The 24,755-nt window shown below is 37.0% G+C and overlaps 1 protein-coding gene across 1 annotated transcript in view; it reads left to right on the top strand.

Annotated features, from left to right (window-relative positions):
- The window catches only part of LRRC56 (leucine rich repeat containing 56), a 33,994-nt gene extending 10,143 nt beyond the window's left edge, over positions 1–23,851 (top strand). The window contains 10 exon segments of the mRNA XM_029284241.1: positions 1,613–1,673; positions 4,800–4,896; positions 6,227–6,424; positions 10,031–10,202; positions 16,170–16,367; positions 17,148–17,212; positions 17,991–18,121; positions 19,627–19,826; positions 21,293–21,644; positions 23,039–23,851. Of these exon segments, the coding sequence (XP_029140074.1) occupies positions 1,613–1,673; positions 4,800–4,896; positions 6,227–6,424; positions 10,031–10,202; positions 16,170–16,367; positions 17,148–17,212; positions 17,991–18,121; positions 19,627–19,826; positions 21,293–21,644; positions 23,039–23,393 (1,829 nt within the window). The 3' untranslated portion in view covers positions 23,394–23,851.
- Positions 23,852–24,755: the final 904 nt, after the last annotated feature.

Genomic DNA, 24,755 nt, shown 5'->3' with positions numbered 1-24,755 from the left:
GTATTATTCTTCTCATATTTTCTTCTACGTTCTCTTATTGGTATCATTATTATGATTATCATTCTGTTGTTTTGCATGTGTACTGAGAACTTCTGCACCAGAGAGAAATTCCTTGTCCAAATAAAGTATTCTATTCTATAAGGGCCATTATACTGGCAGTATAAAAATAGCTAATGAACAAGTTTATTTTGGTAGGGATCTACAAATTATGCATCATGTTTACTTTCTTATCTGAAGATAATGTATTCCACATCAAGGTATGCTTTTAGAGGAAAAAAACAGAAAGATATGAGTAGCAAGTGGCATATAAGTGGATGCAATGTTTTTGAGAGAATTTGAAGTGAGGCAATAAGAACACCACAGAGATGACACTGAGAAAGGAGGGAGCCGACTGTGTGGGTTAGAAGAGCTAAATTAGAAGGGTGATGAAATTTCTAAAAAATCTATATTTTTAATTAAATGCTTATGGTCAGTTACTACTCCTTTTCTGAAAATTCTGGAACATTCTAAAATGTTTAAAGATTCAGATACTTTAAGACAATCAATTAATTTTGTTGTGTACATCACACTTTCTAGCAAAAAGTACTTTTACATTGGAAAAGGTTATTTTGATCATGGGGGAGGGCATCTCTCAAATCCCAGAGAAAGGATTTGCTTTTCTAAAAAACTTAACTTTAAATGTTTTTCAACAATTATAATGCAGCATTAATATAATATAATTCCCATTTGCCACTTTTAGTGGATTTAACATAGAATTACCATTAAAAGGAGGGTTATTAAACAATTTCAATGTTTAGAGAATAAAGTACTAATAAAACTACTACTTATTATAAGCAATAACCCTCAAATATCTGTCCTCAACGTGAGACTAAATAGATGTGCTAAGACGATTCCAAGCCAGCATGGCAGTTAGCCAAGTTGCATGTTTAAGAACTATTATGCCCACCTTCCTTCTCTTTATATAAAATAGCACAACAGAATTTCATATCTACAGATAGTTTTCACTTAATGACTGGTCACAACCATTCAAAGTTCCAACCATTCAGAGTTTTTTTAAAAAAAGATACTTATGACCCATTTTCAAAGTTATGACTGCCACCAACACCTCCCATGGTCACATGATCCATTTTGGACAGCTGGCAACTGACTCACATTTATGACCAGTTGCAGTGTCCTCAGTCATATAAATACAATTTGTGATTTTTGTGCCATTTTCCAGCAGAAAACAGCAAAAGGACGCCCAGTTGATATATTGGATTTGTCTAAAAACCACATGGTTCACTTAATCACCATGAGAATTGTTTAACAACCATGGTGACTTGCTTTACAACCATCCTAAAAAGAGTTGCAAAACAAGTTCAGTAAAGGCAAAATGTTATATTTTATGTCAGTTACTACTGGCCTAAAATATAGTCGGACATAGAATGCATCATTTCTAGGCAACTTTGGTAAAAAAAAATGTTGTTGTGAAAATATTAGACATCAGAAATCAGTCAAATGTCATGGTGAATGAATGTACAAACTCTAAAATTAAAATAATTGAAATTAGATGTTTGAGAGGATTACGACGTATATATTTGCTTATCTTTGTTTTTCTTTCCTGATGTTACAGGTTCTTACCTCCCTAATCTGAAACAACTAAAACTGAATGGAAGTGTACTTACATCTGTGAGGTAAGAAATAATAACTCAGAAAGTTAAGTCAGAAGTAATATTCAAATCTCCTACTACTTATTTTCTTTCTACTTCAGAGAGATTGACTACACACTTTATCTTTTGTACATGAAAAACTTGATTAAGTCTGTTTTTAGTTGTAGTGATTTAAATCTTAAATCTTAAACTATGCAAATGTATTACGGAGGCAATTCAGAAATAAACCTCTGTTTAGTTATCAATGACAGACACTCGCAGATACAGAACTTTTATTATACACATTAGAAAACTACAATGATACATTACTTTTAGAAATAATTGCCATTCAAATTGAGGCACTTTGACTTCTTCACATTTGGAGGGATTTTCTATGGCACCACTTCTGGTGTGGTGTTGGTTCATGATAATGCTCGCCTGCACACCATTAGACGCACCCAAGAACTTTTGAGGCAGTTCCATTTGAATGTTTTTGATCACTCCCCTATAGCCCAGATTTAGCACCAAGCGACTGCTACTAAGGAATGTCAAACCTTGTAAGATGTTATGACAAGTGCCTCAATTTGAATGGTGATTATATCAAAAAGTAATGTAATGTAGTTTTCTAATGTGTATAATAAAAGTTCTGTATCTACGATTGTCATTGATAACCAAATGGAGGTTTATTTCTGAATTGTCTTTATTATGTACCTGGTTCAGTGGCGGGATTCAGCCAGTTCACACCGGTTCAGGAGAACCAGTAGCTAAATTTACCTGAATTTGGAGAACCGGATGGCTTCTGGAAGTCCAGTCTAAGCTTCGGAAGCCTCCCAGGCCTAGAACAGCCCACCGGAAGTGCATGGATACCACTTCCAGCAATTCGTTCTAGGCATCGGAGGCCTGGAGGAGGCCTCCCAGGCCTAGAACAGCCCATCGGAAGTGCATGATGCCACTTCCGGAAGTCCGTTCTAGGCATCGGAGGCCCAGACCTGCATCACATAATAGAACCGGTTGTTCAGATATTTGAATCCCACCACTGACCTGGTTACATGCAGCCTAGAAAAGCATACATTATTATGTATAATTCTTGGACATTAGTAATCAAATTATTCCTTCTATAGATTTAAAAGATATTAAGACTCCTTTGTTTTCTTTTTTCCCTGCAAATAATCTTGCAGTGTCTTAAAACTTACATATAACTCTGGTGAGGTAGAATCCAGCCAGTTCATTATTCCTATCATGGGGAAGATTAGATTTCTATACCCAGCTGGAGGAAGAATCCAGTATAGTCAGAATAAACTGTACATTGTAAAGTAATATTCTTAATTTTTCTTTCATTTGCAAAGTTTGTTTTCCTTCAGAATTTGTAATTTTTATCCAATATTGCATAGGCAGAAAGCAGCACAATCTGGAGAAATGGAATAATGGGATGAGATTGAGGGGGAAGAAATTAAGGGCTCATCCACATTTGACCCATGCCCAAATAGGCTCAACATTTTGATCTGACATTGTCTCTGTTTAGGAATTGACCCAATATATTTCTGGTGTAGTGAGATTTAATAAGAAATGCATCACATGTTTCTAATTAGAAGTGCTCCACCTTTGTGAAACTTGCAAGGACATTATTTCCATTCATTCCTCAGACTATCTTTGGGATTTCTTTCCCTGCAGGGGGTAAGCTTTAGGTAACATTTTTCTCTTTGTTTTAATAAACTGAGCAGGCTCATTGCTGACTTTGCAGAACTCTATCCCATTATGAATGCTCAGGTGTTTTAAACTCCAAACAGACAGAACATGGATTTAGGAGTAAGATATTGGTTGAAGATCTTTTTATCCATCCTCCTGTTGGTCATCTAAAGGATGCACTCTCCTTGCCTCGTGTGGGTGGCACTCTCTGCTTTAAGACTTTAGTGATGGGATAACCATAGATGACCCTGAAATTTGGCTGAAGAGATATCAAGGTTGCTTATAAATTGGAATTGCTCATTTTCTAGAGCAATAGAAATAAAATTCAAAATGCTCTTGATAGGTTAGAGAAATGGATTCCAAATAGAATGAAATTTAACAGAGGCAAAGAATTCTTCATTTAGAAATCAGATAGCAAATGTATAGAAATAGAATTTAAGAACATCAGTTTTGTAATAGTACTTGTGAAAAATATCTTGGAATAGTAGTTGATTTCAAAATGAGTATGAGTCAGCAATATTATGTGCTGCAAAAGTGCAGTATATATATTTTAGGCTACATTAACAGAAGTTTAACTTCTAAACCAAAGGAAGTTAGGTCCTGAATTGGATATTGGGTCCAGTTCTGGATATCACATTTTAAGAAAGATTCAGGCAAACTAGCACAGGTTTTGAGAATGATAATGAAGATGACTGGGGATATTACATACTGTACTACAAAGAGGGACTGGGGAAATTAGGAATATATAACTCTGAGTATAAGGATAGATATGATAGTATTCCCCTTCAAATAAAATATGTTACACAGAGAGAGGTCAGAACCTGTTCTATTTTTCCAGAGTTCAGCAATTGTTAAATGTTGGAATTCCAAATAAATGTTAGAAATTTTTTATGTTTTATAAAACACAAGTGTTTTAGTTATGAATTCACTAAAAGAGTCCATTTTTTGATACGATAGCAAACAAAATCCATGTAATATTTACTACATGCATATGTAGTAAAATGATATATTGTCATTGCAACCAATTTCCTGAAGTAATCAACTTCCAGATCTTCCAGATTTAGTACTCTGTGAATAGACATAAAAGTAAAGTCTGCCTCAAGTTGGGCTTGACTTCTGATGGCTAAAGGTGTATGTCTGTGGTATTTTCTTGGCAACAATATAGAAATGGTTTTATTGTGCCTTCTTCTGAAATGTCTTTCTGCTTCCCTGGGTAGACTACTACTCTGTAAACTAGTTTAAAAATACTTTCAGGCTACAAAAATAACCGCACAGGAAAGCATAATCCTTAACTGTCTCTGTCAATACACAGCTCTAGTTCAGATTTTTTTAAAAAAGTATTCCAACTTTTGTCCCAACTGATAAAAATTGAAATGAATTTTCTGTTTCTTTCTCTGATGTTAAACAGTATATTTTCATTAACTTCTAAAGATGAAGCTACTCCTTTGATAGGTAATGGTGAATCCTGGTGTTTGTTCTCTTAAGGGACCTTGGAACAGCATTGCCTCGTCTTCAAGTCCTATGGATGGCTCGTTGTGGGCTCCCAGATTTAGATGGGATCTCTGCCTGCTGCTCTTTGAAGGTAGGAGAGTCAAAGACTTAATACATTGTTTTGCTTGACTTGTTTACATAACGCACAGCCCTTACTACTTTGAAGGAAATTAGATATCAAATCCATGTTAATATACAGTCGTCCTGAGTTCCATTCCCAAGGTCCATCCTTAACTCGAATTTGTGTGTTAAGCAGGAACACAATTATTGGATAATGCTGCATAAGTAGTATTGTGTAATGAACTCAAACCTTTGTGTGTTTAACTTGAATTTTGCTACAATAGCCTCCGTTCTTTACTATGGGTCATCCTTATACGAGGGTGTTTTTAATCCAGGGATTTACTGTATTTTTAAAAAAAAGTTTAAAAAGTTATTGCATTTAAAAAAAACGTATACATGTATGTAAAATCTGATTCATAAAATACTGCCTTGTCCAATGGCATTTCATTTAAAAAGAAGTATCATAACTGCCAGCTGGAAAGTTGAAATAATGTCTCCAATGAAGACAATGGCAAACACTTCCTTATTGCTGCTAAGAAAACTACATGGATGTATTTATGAAATCACAAGGAAAAGAACTTGGCCTGAAGATTTACTATAATTATCATTAAGGAGGCCTGGTGGCACAGGGGTTAGAATGCCTGCAGTATGACTCAGCCTTCCATGCTTCTGAAGGCGGTAAAAGGAGGACTCAGATTGTTGGGCGCAATATGCTAACATTATAAACCACCCAGAGAATGCTGTAAAGCACTGTGAGGCGGTCTATAAATCTAAGTAGAGGAGGAGGGGGAGCCATTCAGTTGTGTCCGACTCTTGGCGATTCTATGAGCCATACCAGAACCTAGAATTTGTTAATTCAGTAGCCAAGTCATAGTAAGCTGAAAGTGTAAAAAAAAAGAACAGCCCTGTGGCTTATTCTGTGAATCAAAAATTGCTTCAACTTGATCTCTTTTTATAGATGTATTTTAAAAACAGGCAACTTTACTCATGGTTTCAGGTTTATTATTAGCAAACCAGAAATAGTCTCATATTCTTAATAAGCCAAAATCTTAAACCATGCTTTGTTTTTTAATCTTCTAAAGTTTGTAATAGTAGGCACAGGCTATAGTTCCTATTTTTCCTATTTCCTATTGCATAATATTAAGAAACCATGGCATATTACAGATTTTATGTTTATTAGCTATATACTGTATGCTGGGAGTAAAAGCCTATGACAACAAACAAATGAAGTGCATGCTGCTTATCTATAAGAAAGTCTGTGAGACTTCCTTTTACTATTATGTCTCAATTGTTCCTTATTATTTTTATTTAATATATCACATTTCACCCTAATATTGAAAGAGTCCTTCAATTTTCTTTAGGAGCTCTACATAGCCTACAACAATATTGGTGACTTAAGCCAGATTAGCCTGCTGGAGAACCTCGAAATTCTAGATTTAGAAGGAAACAACATTGAAGATCTTAGTCAGATTCAATACCTGCGGCTGTGTACTAAGCTGACCAATCTTACAATAGAGGGAAATCTTATTTGCTTGAAGCCAAGCCCACAATCTTCAGAGGTGTGTGCTAATATGCCATATGTAATCTAATATGTATCTTGCTGATTTATCTCAATGCAATCATGAATTAAGGCTGTGGTTTAATGTAGCAGAGTTATCTTCGTGAATTTTGCCTCAGAAGAACTGTTTCTCAGCCCAGATGAGTAGGTAAGTGGCATACTATAACTCTAATATAGAGAAGAAGACTTATACTTCAAATCTTGGGAGATATCTAGCACTTTACTCAGCTTTCTGAACTCAGAACACTGTGTAGTAACAGCATAGCTGCTAGGAGAAACTCTAGTGAAATCAGTATAGATTGTGGTCATTTGGTATGATTATATTTTGAAACAGCAAAGAGAGATATGTGTACTAAAAATTACCCCATTTTAAAACAATTTTCTTCATTTCTACTATTGAAGTTCCTCTGTGGCCTTGCAAATGACTTCTGTAATTCTCAAAAGAGTTTGCAATGCCATGGGGAGACTGCCATGTCTGAAGCAAAGCAGAATGTATTTTTGCATGCACAATATGTGATGCAATCAAGCAGAACAAACTGAAGTATAATAAAAAGATGATATAGAGTTTTGATCGAGGGTTCTAATTTGAAGCTGGGTTAAGGTTATATCTTGCATTCAATGCAATCTTCCTAAATCACTTCGCAACTCATTTTTTTTCCTGTATCAATCATTGCTCTTAAAAGCCAAATGGCAGTTGCGGTCAGAATTCTTTTTCATCAGTTTCAGTGGGTTTGCTAGATGTGCCTGGCTCTTCTCATTCTTTCCCAGGGAGAACGGCTATTCATTCCAGACGAATAGGCAAGTGGCACATTACAAATGTGAGGTAGATAAGATTACTTTTTCTTTAATATCCAGTTAGATTTATTAAAATAGATGCTGTTTGGAGTGGCTTTTGATGACTATTTAGAAGCTCAGAATTAGGGTGATTTTTTTTTACTCATTATATTAAACTCCCTGTAAAAAACAAAACAGTAGTAAAAACAATAATAAACACGGTAAACTTCAGCATATTTGTATAAAGCATGTAATTGTAATGTTATTTCACTTGAATAATGGCCTCAGTTAATTGCATGTTATGACCTGAACACCTCTAAATTGCCTGAGACTAAGCTATATTAGGATCTTCCATGTGAGTCTACTATCTATTCAAATTAATAATACAAGGCTCAGTATTTTCATGTGTGTGTTGTCTGTGTGTGTGTTGTGTTTATATATGTGTGTGTTTGTGTATTTATGACTTTTGAAGAAATTGCTAATAAAAATTGTGTCTCGACAATTATAATGAAATATCTTCCTTTATGAAAGCATTGTATTAAACTTACACACACACACACACACACACACACACACATCATACATTGTTGTTGTGTTGCTTTGGGGGTTTTCTTCTCTCTCTCTCTCTCTCTCTCTCCTTTTTGTTATTGTTAAATAAAGCTACTCCTTCCCCACATTCATATATTTTTATTCACTATAAAATAAACAGTCTCGGTTCATTTTCTATCTTTCTTATATATAACAAATATGTGGCTCTTTTCAGCCAATTTAGTATTTAGTTTATGAGTTTTGCATTTTAGAAAGATTAGTAATTGTAATTATTTACTGGATTTTGAGTTGGGCTTTTATCCATTTTTATTGTTAGTACTGTTTTTCTTATCTTAGAAAACATTTTCCTGACCTGGCATTTTCCAAGTGTTTGGAATTACAATTTCCACATAAGATCATAGAGTTAAAAGGTACCTTAGATGTCATCTAATCTAACCTCTACTCAGTGCATGACTCATTGAAGCCTTTCTGACCACTGGCTTGAAATCAGAAAAAGTTTTAGTTGAAACCATCTGAAAATATTTGATTACAGAAGGCTTTTGTAGGAATTGTGAAACTGAAGGAACTTCAAAGGTCTAGTCAAAGTAACTTGCTAATTGAGGAAATCTGCTCCATCACTTTTATGATAGGTGTCTACCCAGCTTCTATTTGGACACTTCCAAAGAAAGGGAGCCTGTCATCTATTTATATTCCAGTGTTTTAATCAAGATCTCTCTTTTAATTTGAAATATTTGTTTTATGTCCTTCTACCTGAAACAGAAATACAGTATACTTTGCTCAAGTAGCTAGATGTGATTATCACAAAGAGAGTTTGTTTCTATAGCTTCAGCCCCTTCAAGAGATCTGTTACTCTTTCCCCATTGTCACCTGCACACATTTCACATTTTTGTACAGTTAGAAAGCAAGAAGTATCTTGATGAATGAATAATGATCATCTTTCCACTTCTGGCTTTTGCTTGAAAGCTGAATACCGGTAACAGCTGTAGGGACCAGAAACTACCAAAAACTGAGAGAAAGAAAGATATATTTGCATGTTTATTTAAAATATTTTACACTGTCTTTTTAGCTTTTTAAGGTGGTAAGTAGCTATTTAGATTGAAAAAAATTATGAACAAGATTAAAGAAGAAAAAATAAATAATGCTGATTGGCATTTATTCAGTATGAGCAATTAAAGAAAAAACATGTAGGTTGCCCTTTATCGCTGACTTTTGATATAAGAAAATGTTACAGAGGGGAAATTATAAAAAGAAGCTGCCACACTTTAGATCAGGGGCCTTCAAACTTGGCCGCTTTAAGACTTGTGGACTTCAATTCCCAGAATTCCTCAGCCAGCATGGCTGGCTGAGGAATTCTGGGAGTTGAAGTCCACAAGTCTTAAAGCGGCCAGGTTTGGAGACCCCTGCTTTAGAACAAGGATTGGTGTACTTTTTTTAGATCAGGGACAGGGATTGTGAGGGCTAGCAAAAGGAAGGACAGACAAAAAAGATGACTGCAATTTCCTTTAATTAAGGCTTAATCATCTTTGGATTCATGGTCATCCTTGGAATGGGTTTAGTATTACAGTAATTAGTATAGTTTTTGTTCAGACAATCCACTACAGGTCATTAGATTTGTTTTATCTAACACTGGATAATACTGGATAATGATAATAGTCACTGAAGGGGCAATTGCATGGCTATTTTATTTGTTTGTCAGTAAACTGTGGTTGTGAGTAAAGGTGATCTGCAGAGTCTCGACATTAATCAGGCCCCTGTAGCAGCTAATTTGGCTTTTTAAAAGATACAGGTTTTTTTTGTGATCATTACCAGACAATTGGGAGGCAGAAACCCAGACCAGTCTGAATGATAAATGACATAAACCTCTGGTAGCAGACACTATCTTATCTAAATGTGCTAATTGGAACATAAAACAAATTTAACAGTAATATATTATGTGATGGAGATGGTAAAAAAGAGGCAGTAGAAAATTCTGGGAGAGAAGAAAAGTAGATATTAAAAAGTTGACAGTAGATCCCAAAATCAATTTGTTTAATGGTTATCTAAATACTGATGATTAAATAAGTGAGTTGAAATTTAATATATTTACATGGGATGCATGTTTAGTGTATCTGAAACTAAATAGTGCTTGGGTTTTATTATGATTACAAAAAGTCCTAATCTTATAAGAAGTTTAGCTATTGTTACATTTATATTTATTTTCCAATTTTACTTGTTTCTCGGATTGTTCCCTATAAATGTGATCAAAATAACTGAAGGCATTCTTTTCTCTGGGACTTTTTTCTAGGACCCAGATTACAATTACAGAGTTGAAGTGAAAAAAATCATCCCTCATTTAAAATTTTTGGATGAAATACCAGCAAATCAAACTGCTATTCCTTTTCCATGCAAAATGAATAAGGACTGGTTTATTGTCAAGGAATCAATCAAAGAAGGAAATTTAATTGAGGAGGCTTCAGGTTCAGGTCTGCTAAATTATTTTGTAAGACTTTGTTTGATGACCAATAAGAGGAAAGAATATCTGTGCATACATAAAAAAACTGACTGTAATTAGCAAGAATAGGATATATGTATTTATTTGTCACATTTATTAGCCCTCCCCCTCACACAAAGTGACTCTGCGTAGCATACAATAAGATTAAGTATCATTTGATTGTGTAAAGAAATGATCTTGGGTAAAGCTAAACTTTGGGTAGCAATAAAACTGTGCTTTTAAGTACTAAAATATAAACCATGCAAAAACAAAAAACAAAACACCAACATGTAGACTCTATGGATATCCTGGAATATGGATACCTCCAGGCCATTCTGTTATTTTATAAGAATCACAGGAGGGGAAAATCCCATTAATTTTATATTTTTTCAGGAAAAAATGCTAAAGTAGTATTGGACTTGGACCAGACTAGGTTTATGTTGCCATAGGGCACTTTTCAGCAGGTTTTTGTTTCTCAGCCTATCACATCTTATAAAATAAATGTATATATTGTGTTAGGAGATATGTGCATATAAGCTACTTTGAGCTCTCAGAGAAAAGATGTGCTATAAATGCAGTAAATTTGCATAAATTGAGTCCTGTGTGGCATATTATTGGACACAGAAGTAAGGATGACCATAGACAATTAAAAATAATACTTTCTAATTATATGTGAAATAAAACACAGGTAAACATTCAAATATACCATATATACTCACATATAAGTCCATCTGCATATAAGCCAACATTTCAATTTTTAAGCAAAATATCATGAAAAATGTGCCAGTGCAAATAGGCTGACCCTGATTTTTCATAGTATTTTGATTAAAAATTGAAGGGTTGGTCTGTCTGAGGGGCTTATCCATAAGGATTCTGTATATGGGAACTTTTAAAAAAGTCTTACTATACATACTGGTGGATAAGCCTATACGTGGATAAGCCAAGTCTGGTTTTTTTTAATTTTGCCACCAAATTTCTTGTTTTATCTGTGAATATATATAATACTCTTCCACCTACAAAATTGTTCTAGGAGCCTTTAAAGAGAAAAAGAAATCATTGACATTTCTATAATTTCTACAAACTATTTCCCCCCAAATTCATAGTAGGAATGTTCCTGTAGGACTGGAGTGGAGCAGATCTGTTTTTTCATAGAATGATTAGTAAAGTTAGTCCTCGTTTAGTGACCAGATTTGGGACCACAGTTAGATCATTAAGTGGAGTGGTCACTAAGTGAAACCATGACTATGCTTATGATCTTACTTCAGCTTTCCTTTGCTTTATAGACCTGTGAGGGTCATAGATGCAAGGATTGCTCACAAAGTTATTTTTTCATCGCTGTCATAACTGTGAATGGTCACTAAAGCGAGGCAGTCACTAAATGAAAATGACTTGTATGAGCATATGCCCCATATGCCTCTTTTGTTTGAGAGCTGTCATAGCCACCAGTCTCCTCAGGAACTGAACTGGTGTACTGTAGTGAGATCTCACACATTCACAAATCTGATTTCAATCTGCTCTTTTGAGATTGAAGATTCTTCAGTATGAGATTCTTCTTCCTTTCAAATCTCCTGATGATTTCCCACTGGTTCTGCCATCTTGGCTGCTTATGTTTGATTTTCCTGCAAATAAGCCAGAGGCTGATTGATGGATAGCATATCTTTTAAATTCAGCTACTCCTTGGATCTTAGCATCTTAAATTGGCTTCTTCGTAGGCTGATTAAGTCTAATAACCCACTCTTCATTTTCTTGGGCATCTCACTGGATAAACTATTTTATATTTTCCCAGTTGCATTTAGGACAGAATGCAAATTATTTCAAGGGTTATAATTAGTTAATTTCACTGTCTGTCCCTCATATGGATTAATGCTTGGAAATAACCATAATATTCTTGGCAACTGCCTAATAACAAACACAGAGAATAAAAATCTGTCCTAATATATAATCATTAACCAAATAATTGTTCACCAGGATTGAAATCTCTACTGTCCTTTCAAGTGGAGGCGTGGAACTGATGGGAAGATACTGGATTCTTTTTCAACATGCTATTTTTTTTCTTCAATATCCCCAAATGCATTTGTATACATTTTGCTAATTTGAGGCTGAAGATTGGGAGCAACAGACAGGCCAAGATTTCAGTATTTCTCAAACTGCTTTTCATTTCTTAACTGTTCAGTTCAAGCTTGTTTTAGAAGATGTGGGTCTGTTGCCACCATCCTTTCTTTTTGCTTAAGACCATCTTGAGGTGGCTTTTGACCTGTAATGGAATAGCTTAGATCAATAGTCTTCTAATGAGGACTGTTGTAAATCTTTAATTAAATTGCTTATAATGAATCCTGATTTTGTGCTATTCTTTTTGAGGAAAATGTTCTTTTATAATAAGTTCTGTAGCTCTTCAGTAGGACTAACTGTAATAGAGACAAATTCTTTTCTTTTGAACTAAGAAAAATAACCCCACCTGGAAAGCTTTACAGAATGTTTAGAATTAGCTTCATTCTGGCAAAGCAAAACTGGATCAGCTTGAGTATTCCATTGGGACAGAATTCAAAACGTTCTGGGATGCTTTGGTTTTCACCAAAAAACCCCACAAAAGTGGGTGGGATAGCAATCCATACATAATGCTACTGGCCAACCAATTTGTGGAATATTTGGTAGTAGGGGATGTAGTGGCAAAGATATTTTCTTTCAACTAGCCCTGTAATCCCTTGCATCACCCCGACTCCACCCTGATTTGCAGGCAAACATATAAGTGTATAAATCAGAGGCAACTCTAATAGAACAAATAACTTTTTATTCTTACCATGTTAGATGATGCATAATGTATAAGACAAAAAGCAAATCTGTCCTCAGCATTTGTCAGTTAGCGGTTAATTAGCGTCTCCCACCTTCCTAGCCTCATTGGCACCAAGCATAATTTGATTTCCAATTTTCATCTATAGGGTTTCTTTAAATGCTTCCAAGTATTATTGGTGGATTGTGGTTACTGGAGAGTGCGAAAAGGTCCTAGTGCTATATGACTGCATGAATAGCATTGATTAATGTTAAAACAGTAAGTCCAAAGACACCATGCCACCTGCAACTGCATTTTGGCCAGCAATGCAACTATTTAAATAAATGTACTAACAGCCCATTAACAAAACACAACCAACGCCCTGCAGACAACCAAGCAACCAGACAGACACAGGCAATCAGTTTCTTAAACTCACCCTGTAGTATATACATTAAAACCTCAGCAAACAAATATAGAGTTTTATTTGCAAGCAGCCAGAGATAGCCAGTGAGGCTAGGAAAAGCATTTGACGAGTGCTTCACAAAGCACACTTGTTGGAACGTTAAGCAGACTCATGTTCCAAAAGAGTCTGGGCATCTGCTCTGACGACTTTCACCAACGGCCTCCATTTGTGTTTATGTGCATAGCTGCTTTAATGGCAGACTTAATGGAAGTATTGTCTGAATGCATAAGGGAATAAGGGGGCAGGTGAGCAAGGGACTCTTTGAAATAGCTCCACTAAACATTTTAGAGTTTGCTTGACTGTTTCAACCCTTTAAGGGAGGATCCTTGGCCCGTGACAATGCTCTTTGCAGGGCATCCCTTCCGAATGCTTACTTGCCAGCAGCACCAGCAGCCATCTAGTTTCAGAGCTCTGTCAGCACTCCTGAACATCTCAGCTACAGCAGAGCTGATTGGAATAGTCCTTTAGTAAGCATTGTGCTGTGCTTATATTCCGGCTCTATTTTACTGTTTCCCAGTACTCCGTCCCCAAATATTACCCAATCCGGCCAGAGGCAATAGAAATTGCTGTATAGGTAAAGAAGGGAATTAAAACAATAAGGCAAGATACAAGACAAAAAACCAGTCACGTCGCCCAGAGTACCACTTGAAAGATTTTATTATTTGAAACGAAGCCCTTGAAACACACGTGCTTGTATTGTGCAGGCTGTTTTGTGCCCCACTGATCTTAAAATACATGCTTTTTCTTTTTGCCCTTCTGGCTTGAGTAACTCTAGGGAGGCTACGAAACTTATCTTTATTTTGGTTTAAAAAATCAATACAGATATGGCAATAAATGCATTTGCCTCATTCAATAGCATGTATATCCACCTTCTGCTATCCACAGAGCCTACATATCATGGCATGAAGATATTCCATACCTTACAATTTGTTGAAGATATGTCCTCATAATGGAGTTTCCATCCCGTAGGCAATCTGCCTACTGCTTAGGGAGGCTGAAGCTGGTCCAAGATGTTCCGGCATGAAAATAGCATTTTCCCTGGGAAAATCTGAAACAACCCATGGAGCATGGAAGAGATGGTGTAAGGGGACCTGGGTAGGGGGAGCTATCTGCTTGACTACCATTGTCCCAACAGGTGTAAGGACTGCCCTCTTTCATCCAGTCTGTGGCTTTGGCACCTGTTCTGCTGTGCTGTTTTGGCTTCTGACACCATTGCCAGGTTAATCACCCCCGGATTTTTAGAGTGTTTGGAGACCTGAAATTCACTATCCTATACCCTGCTTAAGGCAATAAATGGAAAATGTAATTGCATTCTTTTGCCAGTACAGCAATTGCTCTTCTTAGGGAAGTCCTGGCTCCTCCTCTTTGTGAAATGTTTCCTTTAAAAAGTTCAGTCCTCCAGAAAGTGGAAACCTGGTACAGATAAGAGTTCAACATAGGCAGACATTTTTCCCCTCTTTTATCCTTCTGAATATGTATATCTAAATTTGATACCAGAATCAATAAAGTGATTTCTCAAACTCTGGTTCTTCCAGCAGTATTTAGCAGCAACTGCATCTTGGCTGCACAAATCAAAATTACCACTAGATTGAAGCCGAGGGAGACAAAATGCTCTTGACTTTGCTATCATCAAATAGTTAATCAATTGGTTGAGAGGTCAGTCGTTTTGGAGAAATTATGACAATATTCTGAAAGCTGAACACCTCTCTCACAGACACACAAAAACCCCACCTTGAACTCTGGCTCCAAAAACACTTACATCTATACTGCACAAATGGAGGCAACCACTACCTTGCTGTTAAGAGAGAACTCTTTGCTGCCATCTACTGATAAGTTAATAGTTCTTTTGGGAGATCAGTAGGAAAACAGCTGAATGGATGTAAAGGCCAGATTTTACAACACCATCCCAGCATGTATCCCCGAAGGTGATTGGTGGCAGCTTTTTCTGTAGTAAGTGACATTCAAATTTCAGGCAGAGAAAATGGCAAGTTATTGCCCTTATAGTGCCCTGTGGAGAAGCAATACAGATAGTACAGCACAGTCCCCATCCTGCATATTAAGGGAAATGGGGGGGGGATGACGACAGTGTGATTTAGGCTGCCATGATTTCTCAGCTCGAGGACACAGGATGAAAGCAGGGTAATGCAATTCAGGGATGAGTTCCTTATTTAGTATTTCAGGTATTACATCTATGTATATGTATGCATGGTTTTTTTGTTTTTAAAATCCTTATATTGCAATGTTCTTTTGTTTTTTAAATCCTTATATTGCAATGTTCTTTTGTTTTTAAAATCCTTATATTGCAATGTTCTTTTGTTTTTAAAATCCTTATATTGCAATGTTCTTTTGTTTTTAAAATCCTTATATTGCAATGTTCTTTTGTTTTTAAAATCCTTATATTGCAATGTTCTTTATGAACGATTGCACTCTCTATTGCATGCTGACCTGAATAATCGCTGACACGAGTTAATACGTTTGCACAAAGAATTGTGATTAATAAACAGCACAATGTTCCTGATATTAACTTACAAAGTTTCTTTTGCATTGAACCTAACGTTTAGTGTAGTTATGGATGAATCCATGTAGTTTTCTTGGCAACAGTACAGAAATATTTTGCTACTACGTTGTTTTCTGTGCTTCTTTGAAGTGGACACTTATAGCATATTCATGTTACGGTATCATGTTATCATTCTTCTCCCGACCCTTACCCTTCTTCGGTTTAGATTCTCAGTTAGGACTCCTAACGAGAAGGCTGGGCTCTGCTCTACGGCCTGCTGCAACTCATTTTTTGCTAGGTTCCAGACCTCAGGCTCTCCAGAGATCTCCCAGTGCTCATTTGCTTTCTGGTTGTAGCACTCTCCTGGAATCCACCATCTATGATGACATATTGCCTGATGATGATTCAAGTGACCTGACCCATGGTAATGAAACACCTTGTGCTTTTCTTGCCCATTTCCTATCCTCCAGCCTCTCCTTAACAGAACATGTGGAAGCAAACAAGAATGGAATTTTCTATCTCCTATAAAAATGTTTGGATGATATGTGCATTTATGCGCTTATGGTAAATGTATGTACACGAACGTTTCGATAGGCTTGCTTTTGCAGAAATTTTTCTGGAACTGAAATTGGGAAGTGAACACGTGTTAAAAAGAGCGGTTCAGTTTTATGTTAACATTAGAGATTTTGTTCAATCATGTAATATCTGCATTGTGGTTGGCTGTACTCAAACCTTTTGCAGCACAGATAATGAAATTTCTGACACTTTTTTTTCCAAAGTCAGTTTGACTATCATGCTATCTTAAGCTGAATGAAGATATTCTTGACCATTTTGCCCATTCTTACTAATCCCACCTCAGCTCACAAATGTGTTTTTTCTGTGGTTTAGAGCAGGGGTAGCCAACCTTGGCTCTTTTATGACTCGTGGACTTCAACTCCCAGAATTCCTGAGCCAGCATGACTGGCTCAGGAATTCTGGGAGTTGAAGTCCACTAGTCATAAAAGAGCCAAGGTTGACTACCCCTGGTTTAGAGTAACAACTGACCAAAATAGAAAGTTGCTTTATTTTTTCTGAATATCTCTTTCTAAATACGGAGAAAACATAATTGCATATAAGCTTGTATATGAAGTTTTTGTAACGAAAAGAGTTTTTTAAGCACGTGAAATTATAAATTAGGACACTTTTTAAATTTTGTTTTTGGCAGGTGTCAGCAGAGTTATATGTGGGAACCCCATCAAAGCTCTTCATGCACGAAGACAGAAATTAGGTGTAAGTTTCTTTATAAGTACATTCTTGAAGGGAGGGAAGGTTAGAAGGGGGTTGTCATGTAAGAAGAATAAGCCTGTTGGACAGTGGTGGGATTCAAATATCTGAACAACCGGTTCTCTAATGCGGATGCAACTTCCGGAAGTCCATTCTGGGCCTGTGCAACAAAAAATTAGCTACCGGTTCTGCCGAACTGGTGTGAACTGGCTGAATCCCACCACAGCTGTTGGAGCTACAGAACTGTATAGATTTAAGTGAGCTCAGAATAAACTTAAAAGGTTTAGTACATGTTTCTCAGTCTGCTTCTAGAGCTGAAAAGCCCTCATAAAGTTTTCTGCTTCTTCTTAGGGTGTTTTGCTAATTAAATTATCAGCTTTTTTCTTTTGAGCGTGAATGTGTTTCTGGCAAACCTTCTCACTCACCATGGAGATTCATACTTGTGAAAAGTAAAGTGGGAAAGCTGTTAGGGACATTTCAAGGGAAGGAACACATCTGATATAGAGAGAAAAACGCACCTAAGCCTTCACCAGGAGACAAATAACAAATGGAGCTGGGTTGAAATATTGCCCATGATCTTGCATGTTTGCTTTGCAATAGTATGTCAGGCTGCCCCTGTTACCTCCAGTCACTGTGGCACAACAGCAGGTCTGTCTTGGTACAATAAACATTGGCCGTGATGGGGAGATTATGAGATAATTTTTTTAAAAAAAATAATCCTTGGCAAAATTAATTATTTTCAATGGATGCAGATATATTTTATATAATTTCTCTAATATTGTAGTCTACAGTAACAAATCTGTTCCAGCCACCGTGTCATCTGGCAGAACATAATTATGATTTTGAAGAAACTGGCAGTGTAAATGAGAAAGACATCTTTGCCGAGCTGAAAGCCTTGCAAGAACATCATTACCAGTAAGAGCCAAAAATTTAGTCCATTATTAAGCAGAAATTTTTAGAGTTTCCCAAGATAAATCAGCAAGTGAATGTAATCTCCACTTGATGATGAACAGTTGCATTGTGTCACACTATGAACCTATGGAAAGACAAACGTTAGGAATGTTTTGATAGGGGATTGTTTCTACTGTTTTTCCAGTTTTGTTTAATATATGAAACGCCATGAAAAGTCTGTCCTTTAATAACTATTCTAGGTTATCAGTTTAGAAAAAAATAAGTTGCGCTTTCTCTTGTTTTCATTGTCATAAGCATGTCAGTAAGGTGGCCAACTTTTTTACAATGAAAAGGAGGACACAAATAAATTGAAGAAAAAAATATCGTAAATAAAAGAAACATTTTATTCATTGCAATAATAATACAGACAACTTGCATGTGCAAAGTTTGCCAGCTGGCTGTTTTGGCGCGCTCAGCAGCAATTCCTATTGGTTTTCGAAAGCCAATAGCGGGAGTAGCACAGTTCATGCAAAAGTTGGAAAAAAAAAACATCAAAAAAAGGTGCTGGAACGCCGTTCTGAGCGTTCTATGAGAAAAAAAAAGCCCTGCAGATTAGTCTTCAAATATCAAAAAGGAGGACATGTAGGAGGACACTTTTCGAGGGAGGACAGAACTTACAAAAGGAGGGCTGTCCTCCCTAAAGGAGGACGATTGGTCACCTTAATGTCAGCCATTTTGTGGCCATGCTCAGGAGCTGTCATTCATTATTTCCTCCTATTTTCATTCAGCGTTTATAGTTTACAAAGGAGGAGAAATCAAATAAAAATTGTTAAGAATGTCTACATAGATAGTTGTCTATTCAAAAATAAAGACACCTACTTTAGTTCATGCTTTTGCTATCGTATCTGATTTTCCGCTTTTAAGCTATTGTCTTTTCTGTATTGGTGGTAGAATGCAGTCAACAGTTTTAATTATTTGGGAGAGAAAATTCATGGCAATAACAAATCTGCATATCACGGTTTGTTTAATGTTACATCCCTCAGTCATGCTCACTATGAGGAATTACTGTGCCAACATCAGTGGTTACAAAATTAAGAAAAAAACATAATTAGGATTTTAGGACTAGTTTTCTTGAGAAGAATAAGGGGGGTGGGTGAGGGGACTGTACTGATGTTAGATTAGAAGAAAGACAGAAACAACACAACAGGAATAAGTCCTGAAGTTTTTTTGTGGCATTTTTTCTCAAGAAAAATTTGCTAAAGACTGAATTTGATTATTTTCCTGTAAATGTTGTAAAATCTAATTTGGGGTGATTGTTTTAGAGCATAGCATGGGACAAAGTTCATTATGAAAGCATTACCATGGATTTTTTTCCTTCTGGTATTATTTCAGTTTAAAGGTATATGACACATACTGTAAGTTGGATATGGTATGTGCAAATAAATAATTATTAATATATAATTTTAATGTACAGTATTTTATAAAATTTGGGCAGGATGGCATCTAATTAAAAAGTAAATCTCTGGCAGGCACTTGCAAGCCCTCCAAAGGGCGAAATCTCCCCAGCTGCTGAAAATAACACACAGTGATGAAGAAGGGGAAGAGGAAGAAAAAGGCTGCAGCCTGAGTGACAGCTTTGATGAAGATTTCAAAGAAGCCTTTCAGGACATCACACAAATGATCTCATCAGAAGCTTCTTGTTGTCCCCATCTTTCTCAGATGTCATCAGGTATTATAGAACTAATAGGGTAAACTGGAGTGCCATTTGTATATAATATTTAAAGAGTAGAGTGCAGTATCATTAAGGCAAGCAAATGCTGAGGAAAAGGAGAAGGTATTCATAGCTCACTGTGAGGGAGTGAGAAAAAAAGAAAAGGTATGGAATTTATAGTGTGTTAGAAACAATAGCAGCAACTTCTGCAGTTCTCCTGTCTCACTACAGGTATTGATCAGCATTTTGGGATGCAAACATCTTTTCAGATGTTACCAAAAAGATTTAACAGGCAAGCCACAGAGATGAGCGAACTCTTTGCTGTGTAAACTCAGCTACAGTAGTGTAGTTCATGGTCTGCAGTTGTTAAATGGCTTAGCACGGTGCACAAAGTGTTTAAGACAGTTGCTGAGAGATACATTGAGAATCTGAACAAACATCATCATCATCAACATCATCATCATAATAATAATAAAGTTGGAAGGGACTTTGGAGGTCATCTAGTCCAACCCCCTGCTCAGGCAGGAAACCCTATACCATTTCAGACAAATGGCTGTCCAGTCTCTTCTTAAAAACCTCCAGTGTTGGAGCATTCACCGCTTCTGGAGGCAGGTTGTTCCACTGGTTAATTGCTCTAACTGTCAGGAAGTTTCTCCTTAGTTCTAGGTTGCTTCTCTCCTTGATTAGTTTCCACCCGTTGCTTCTTGTCCTGCCTTCAGGCGCTTTGGAAAATAGCTTGACACCCTCTTCTTTGTGGCAGCCCCTGAGATATTGGAACACTGCTATCATGTCCCCCCTCGTCCTTCTCTTCGTTAAACTAGACATACCCAATTCCAGCAGCCGTTCCTTATAATCATAGTGAAATTACATAGAAATTTATTACTCAAATTCTAGCCTAAGAAAAAGATTTTTAAGTTCTGCTACTGTGTTTCTTTCAACTGTGTGTGATTCTTAGACTGTCTGGACAAGTCCCTGCAGTTTTCCAGAAGTGACTTCCCATTGCTTTCTCCTTACGGTCAAAAGAAAGTGATTAGCCCAAAGTTACCCAGGTGGCTTTTGTGCTTAAAGTGGGACTAAAAGTCATGGTCTCCCAGTTTCTGATCTGATGCCTTAACCACTACATCAGATTGGTTCTCAAGTTCTGCTTAATACCCACTAAAACCCACCAAAAATGTGGCAGAAGAAGATATTCGGTAACAGATTCTAAAAAAAAAAGTGCTATTTACAGAACTGCAAATTTATAGATATTCCCTGTTATTAAGCTATCTAAAATATTCAGAGAAGACATATATTGCACTGAAATTGAGAGCTGCGTATAAAATTAACCATTCCTTTAGAACTTTGGAATTACTAAAGTTGGGAATTCAGGCCATTCTTTCCATCCTGGTAAATTCCTCTTACAGAAACCCAGCAATCTTTTGAAAGCCTTTTGGGTGAAATGTTTTGCTGCTAAATTGATGGTGTGCTTTCCCCTTACATTTCAGATTCCCCGCACAGCCTTGCAAACGCATTACCGAGCATTGTAAAGCGCTCTCTCCAACCTTCTCCTCCAAAGTGTCCTTCACCTGCCTCCATGGGTGTGACAGCTGGACTTGTGAGAACCAGACACCTGAAAATACCTCATTCCAAGAAAGCTGTGTTAAAGCTACAGCCTCCATTAGTTGTGAACAGGGATGAAGTGCAGCATATGCCTGAAAGGACTGCTGCTCTGAATCTTCACAGAAAACCAGATGCATCATCTAACACAGCAGTCTTCACACAGAGGCAAACAGTTTGTGGCAGCAAACAGATTAGGAGGCCCTTTTCAGGACCAGCAGCATTTGGACCAACAAATAGGTTTGGATCTTATCCCCAAAGCTGATTCATAGTTACATATGGGCCAGGTTAGGTATACCTGAGCTTGCTTAAACCACTAGCCAAGTGCTATCACAGTGGCCAAAAATGTATTGACAGAGTTTTAATTTTGGGCAATGTTATTCATTACATCCTACAGATAGTCCCCAACGTATGACAGCAACCATTCAAAGTTACGATGGGCCCTGAAAAAGTCTATTTCTAGCCTACATTTAAAATTCTAGCCTGTCCCCCCCCCCCATCACATGACCACCATTTCTGCAACTGGCCTGCATTTACAGCCATTTGAAATGCCCTGCAGTCATGTGACTACAATTTACAAAACTGATATTTACTCCCAATTTCTAGCAAAAAAACAATGGGTTTGCTATATAACTGCAGCATTCATTTATGACCACTGCAAAAAAAGATTGTAAAATTGGGTGCGGTTACATGACTCACTTAGTAAGAGTCACAATTTACAACTGAAATTACAGCCTTAATTATGGTCACAAGTCAAGAACTCCCTTTATAAAGTTTGGCTAAAAGATAACCAGCCTGAAGTCACCAAATAGAAATCCTTAGCTGAGGTTTGACTTGGAGCTGGGACATCTCAGCCTTATTCCAAAACCTTAATCATTAACACACACATATTTTTATATTAAGTTGCAAACTAAGTTGGTTTTCTCTTGCTGGAAGTATTGCGGTTGCTACCTGATATCTCTAAGTCTCCCATCCATGAAAGAGACAGAAGTTATCTGTTCTTCCTTCTGCAGCTGTGAGACAGAGACAGAGCAGAAAAGTGATCATTTTTTTCTATCCTTATCCATTTAGCTCCTGGGAGGCCAGTGTGCAACCTTCCAATAGCCATTGCTTGTCTTTGAGTAGATGGAGTTGGTCCCTATTCACATGCTCCCATTGTAGATATTCTGGCAAATGCATTCACTATAGAAGATGGGCCTACTGAAATTTTAATTTCTGGGATTTTAGGGTAGTTAAAATATAATTTAAGCTATGCCTAAGCACGGGAGAAACATTTGAATGTGATGCCTCATATTCAACAGTTGTTTTTTCCCCATAACAATTATTTTTTCCCCTAACAAACTACCTGTGTCACTTTTTTCCTCTCCCCATAACATTTTAAATAATCTATGATACAAAATTATTGCCACCACGCCTCTCTGCCACCACCAACCAGCAATTTTTTAGTAGTGCGGCAGAAAAGTATTCAATGTGACAATATTCTGCCATGACTTAATGGAGATAACAGCTTAGAAATAGACTTCAGTAACAACCCAGTTAAAGCATTGGAGATACTTAGCAGACTAGAAGAGCATCTGTTCCTCTTTATTTGGTCCGATAAGCTTACTAATTTGTTGAATTTCTTCTCTTTAGAGCCACTGTGGATAGAAGCCTACCTAAGACAATCAGCCATCAGATACCTGTCACTCATTCATACACAAATATGCCAGAGAGATTTGCAGTGCTGAACATGGTCCACCCTCTGACCGCCAAAGCTGCCTTGCAGAGCTTGTCAAAAAGGCCGGATATCTCAATGATGGCTCAAAGCAAGACTCCCCAGTTGTAGGAAATGCCCCGAACAGCTGTGTATATCTTGTTGCCAGGTCTCAGAAGCTCTCAGCTGTACTTGATTTCCTATCTTCCCATGAGCAACACGGGCCAGCTTCTCTGATTCAGCAGCCTGATTCATCACTGAGGGTGACAGAGCCCCTACGCAAGCAGAGCAGTTGAAAGAAACAACTTGATTTCTCTCCAATTAAACTGCTGCTGTGGAGAGGGAATCAACAATTCCCCCCCCCCCAGTGGCCTTTCTTTTTAGCAGCCTTTGAAAGGAAGGGGAGAAAGGGCTTGTGCCACTGTAGCTCCTTCCAGTGACTACATCACTGATGTTTAGAACAGCTGTTTGAGCGGTCTCAGGAGCCAGGGTGGTTTCCTTGACTCAGCTGGTGGGAGGATGATACAACTGGGTCCCTCAGCTGCAGCTCCAAAGTGTCAGCCTTCTCTCATAGTGATTAAGAGGCTGGGAACAATGGGCAGCTTAGTCTGAAAAACATGTTTTTTGTTTCATGTTCCTTGACCAGCAGACTCCTTGGTTTCAGGTACTAGATTCTACTTCAACTAATGTAAGCAACCTATGTTGCTTGGTTACTATTTTCAGCGTGGAATTACCAAATAGCAAGAAATGTGGGACCATTTGACCAAATCATTTTAATTTATTTGTCTTGAAAGAAATATGTGGCATACCTCGAGGCTGTATTTTCTTCAAGTCAGGTGACCAGTATATACCCATATCTTTATATCAGATGTGGGTGGTTCCTAACAATTACTCGTTTACCTCAACCTTTTTTCGTGCCTATTTACAATAAATGTACTTTTAGTTCAAATTTCCCTAAGTTGTAGAGCATTTTTAGATTGAAAGAGAAAAATGCATTGTTCATAAGTGTCAGCATTTAGGTGTGATGTGTAATGCTATTCCAGTAGTCCTGCCTATCTACTGGCACATAGATGGATACAGTTTTCACTTGGTCTTTGATGTGTAATATGGATGGTGTTGTTATGAAAATCAGGGACTCCCACATATGGCTAGTAGGTGGCCCTGTTTTGATTGTGGCATTTGGAGCAAATGTTGCCATATTGATGGGATTTGTAACTTGCCATAGTTCATACTGTATCTTTTTCCACACAAGTCTTATAAACTGTATCTACTAACAAAAGAAACAAAAGTTTGGGTGAATTGAAGCTCAAGTATGTATAGGTAATTATTACTGTGACTATTTTGAAACCGAGTATTGTAGTTTTCAAAATTAATATTGGACAATTTTGGAGTGAGGTTTACAGAGACATAAATTATGCAACAATCCAAGCTAAAAGCTATTCCTTTTTCAGATTTTTTAAAAATGCATAATGATATCAATAACGCTGACATAAACTCTTCAGTATGTTCTTATGTTGAAGCTTAAATATTGTAAACCATGAAAAAGTCTTAGATGCTCCAAAGCTCTGCTTCTATTCATGCCACAGTGGGGTCCTGCTGAATTTCATAACTGGAATATAGGTTTATAGGAAAGTGGTACCCAAAATGATATGTGGGAA

The sequence above is a fragment of the Protobothrops mucrosquamatus genome, unplaced genomic scaffold (assembly GCF_001527695.2).
Source record: "Protobothrops mucrosquamatus isolate PMUCROS unplaced genomic scaffold, P.Mucros_1.0 scaffold457, whole genome shotgun sequence".
Lineage (NCBI taxonomy): Eukaryota > Metazoa > Chordata > Lepidosauria > Squamata > Viperidae > Protobothrops > Protobothrops mucrosquamatus.
This window is presented reverse-complemented; position numbering and strand designations above follow the sequence as displayed.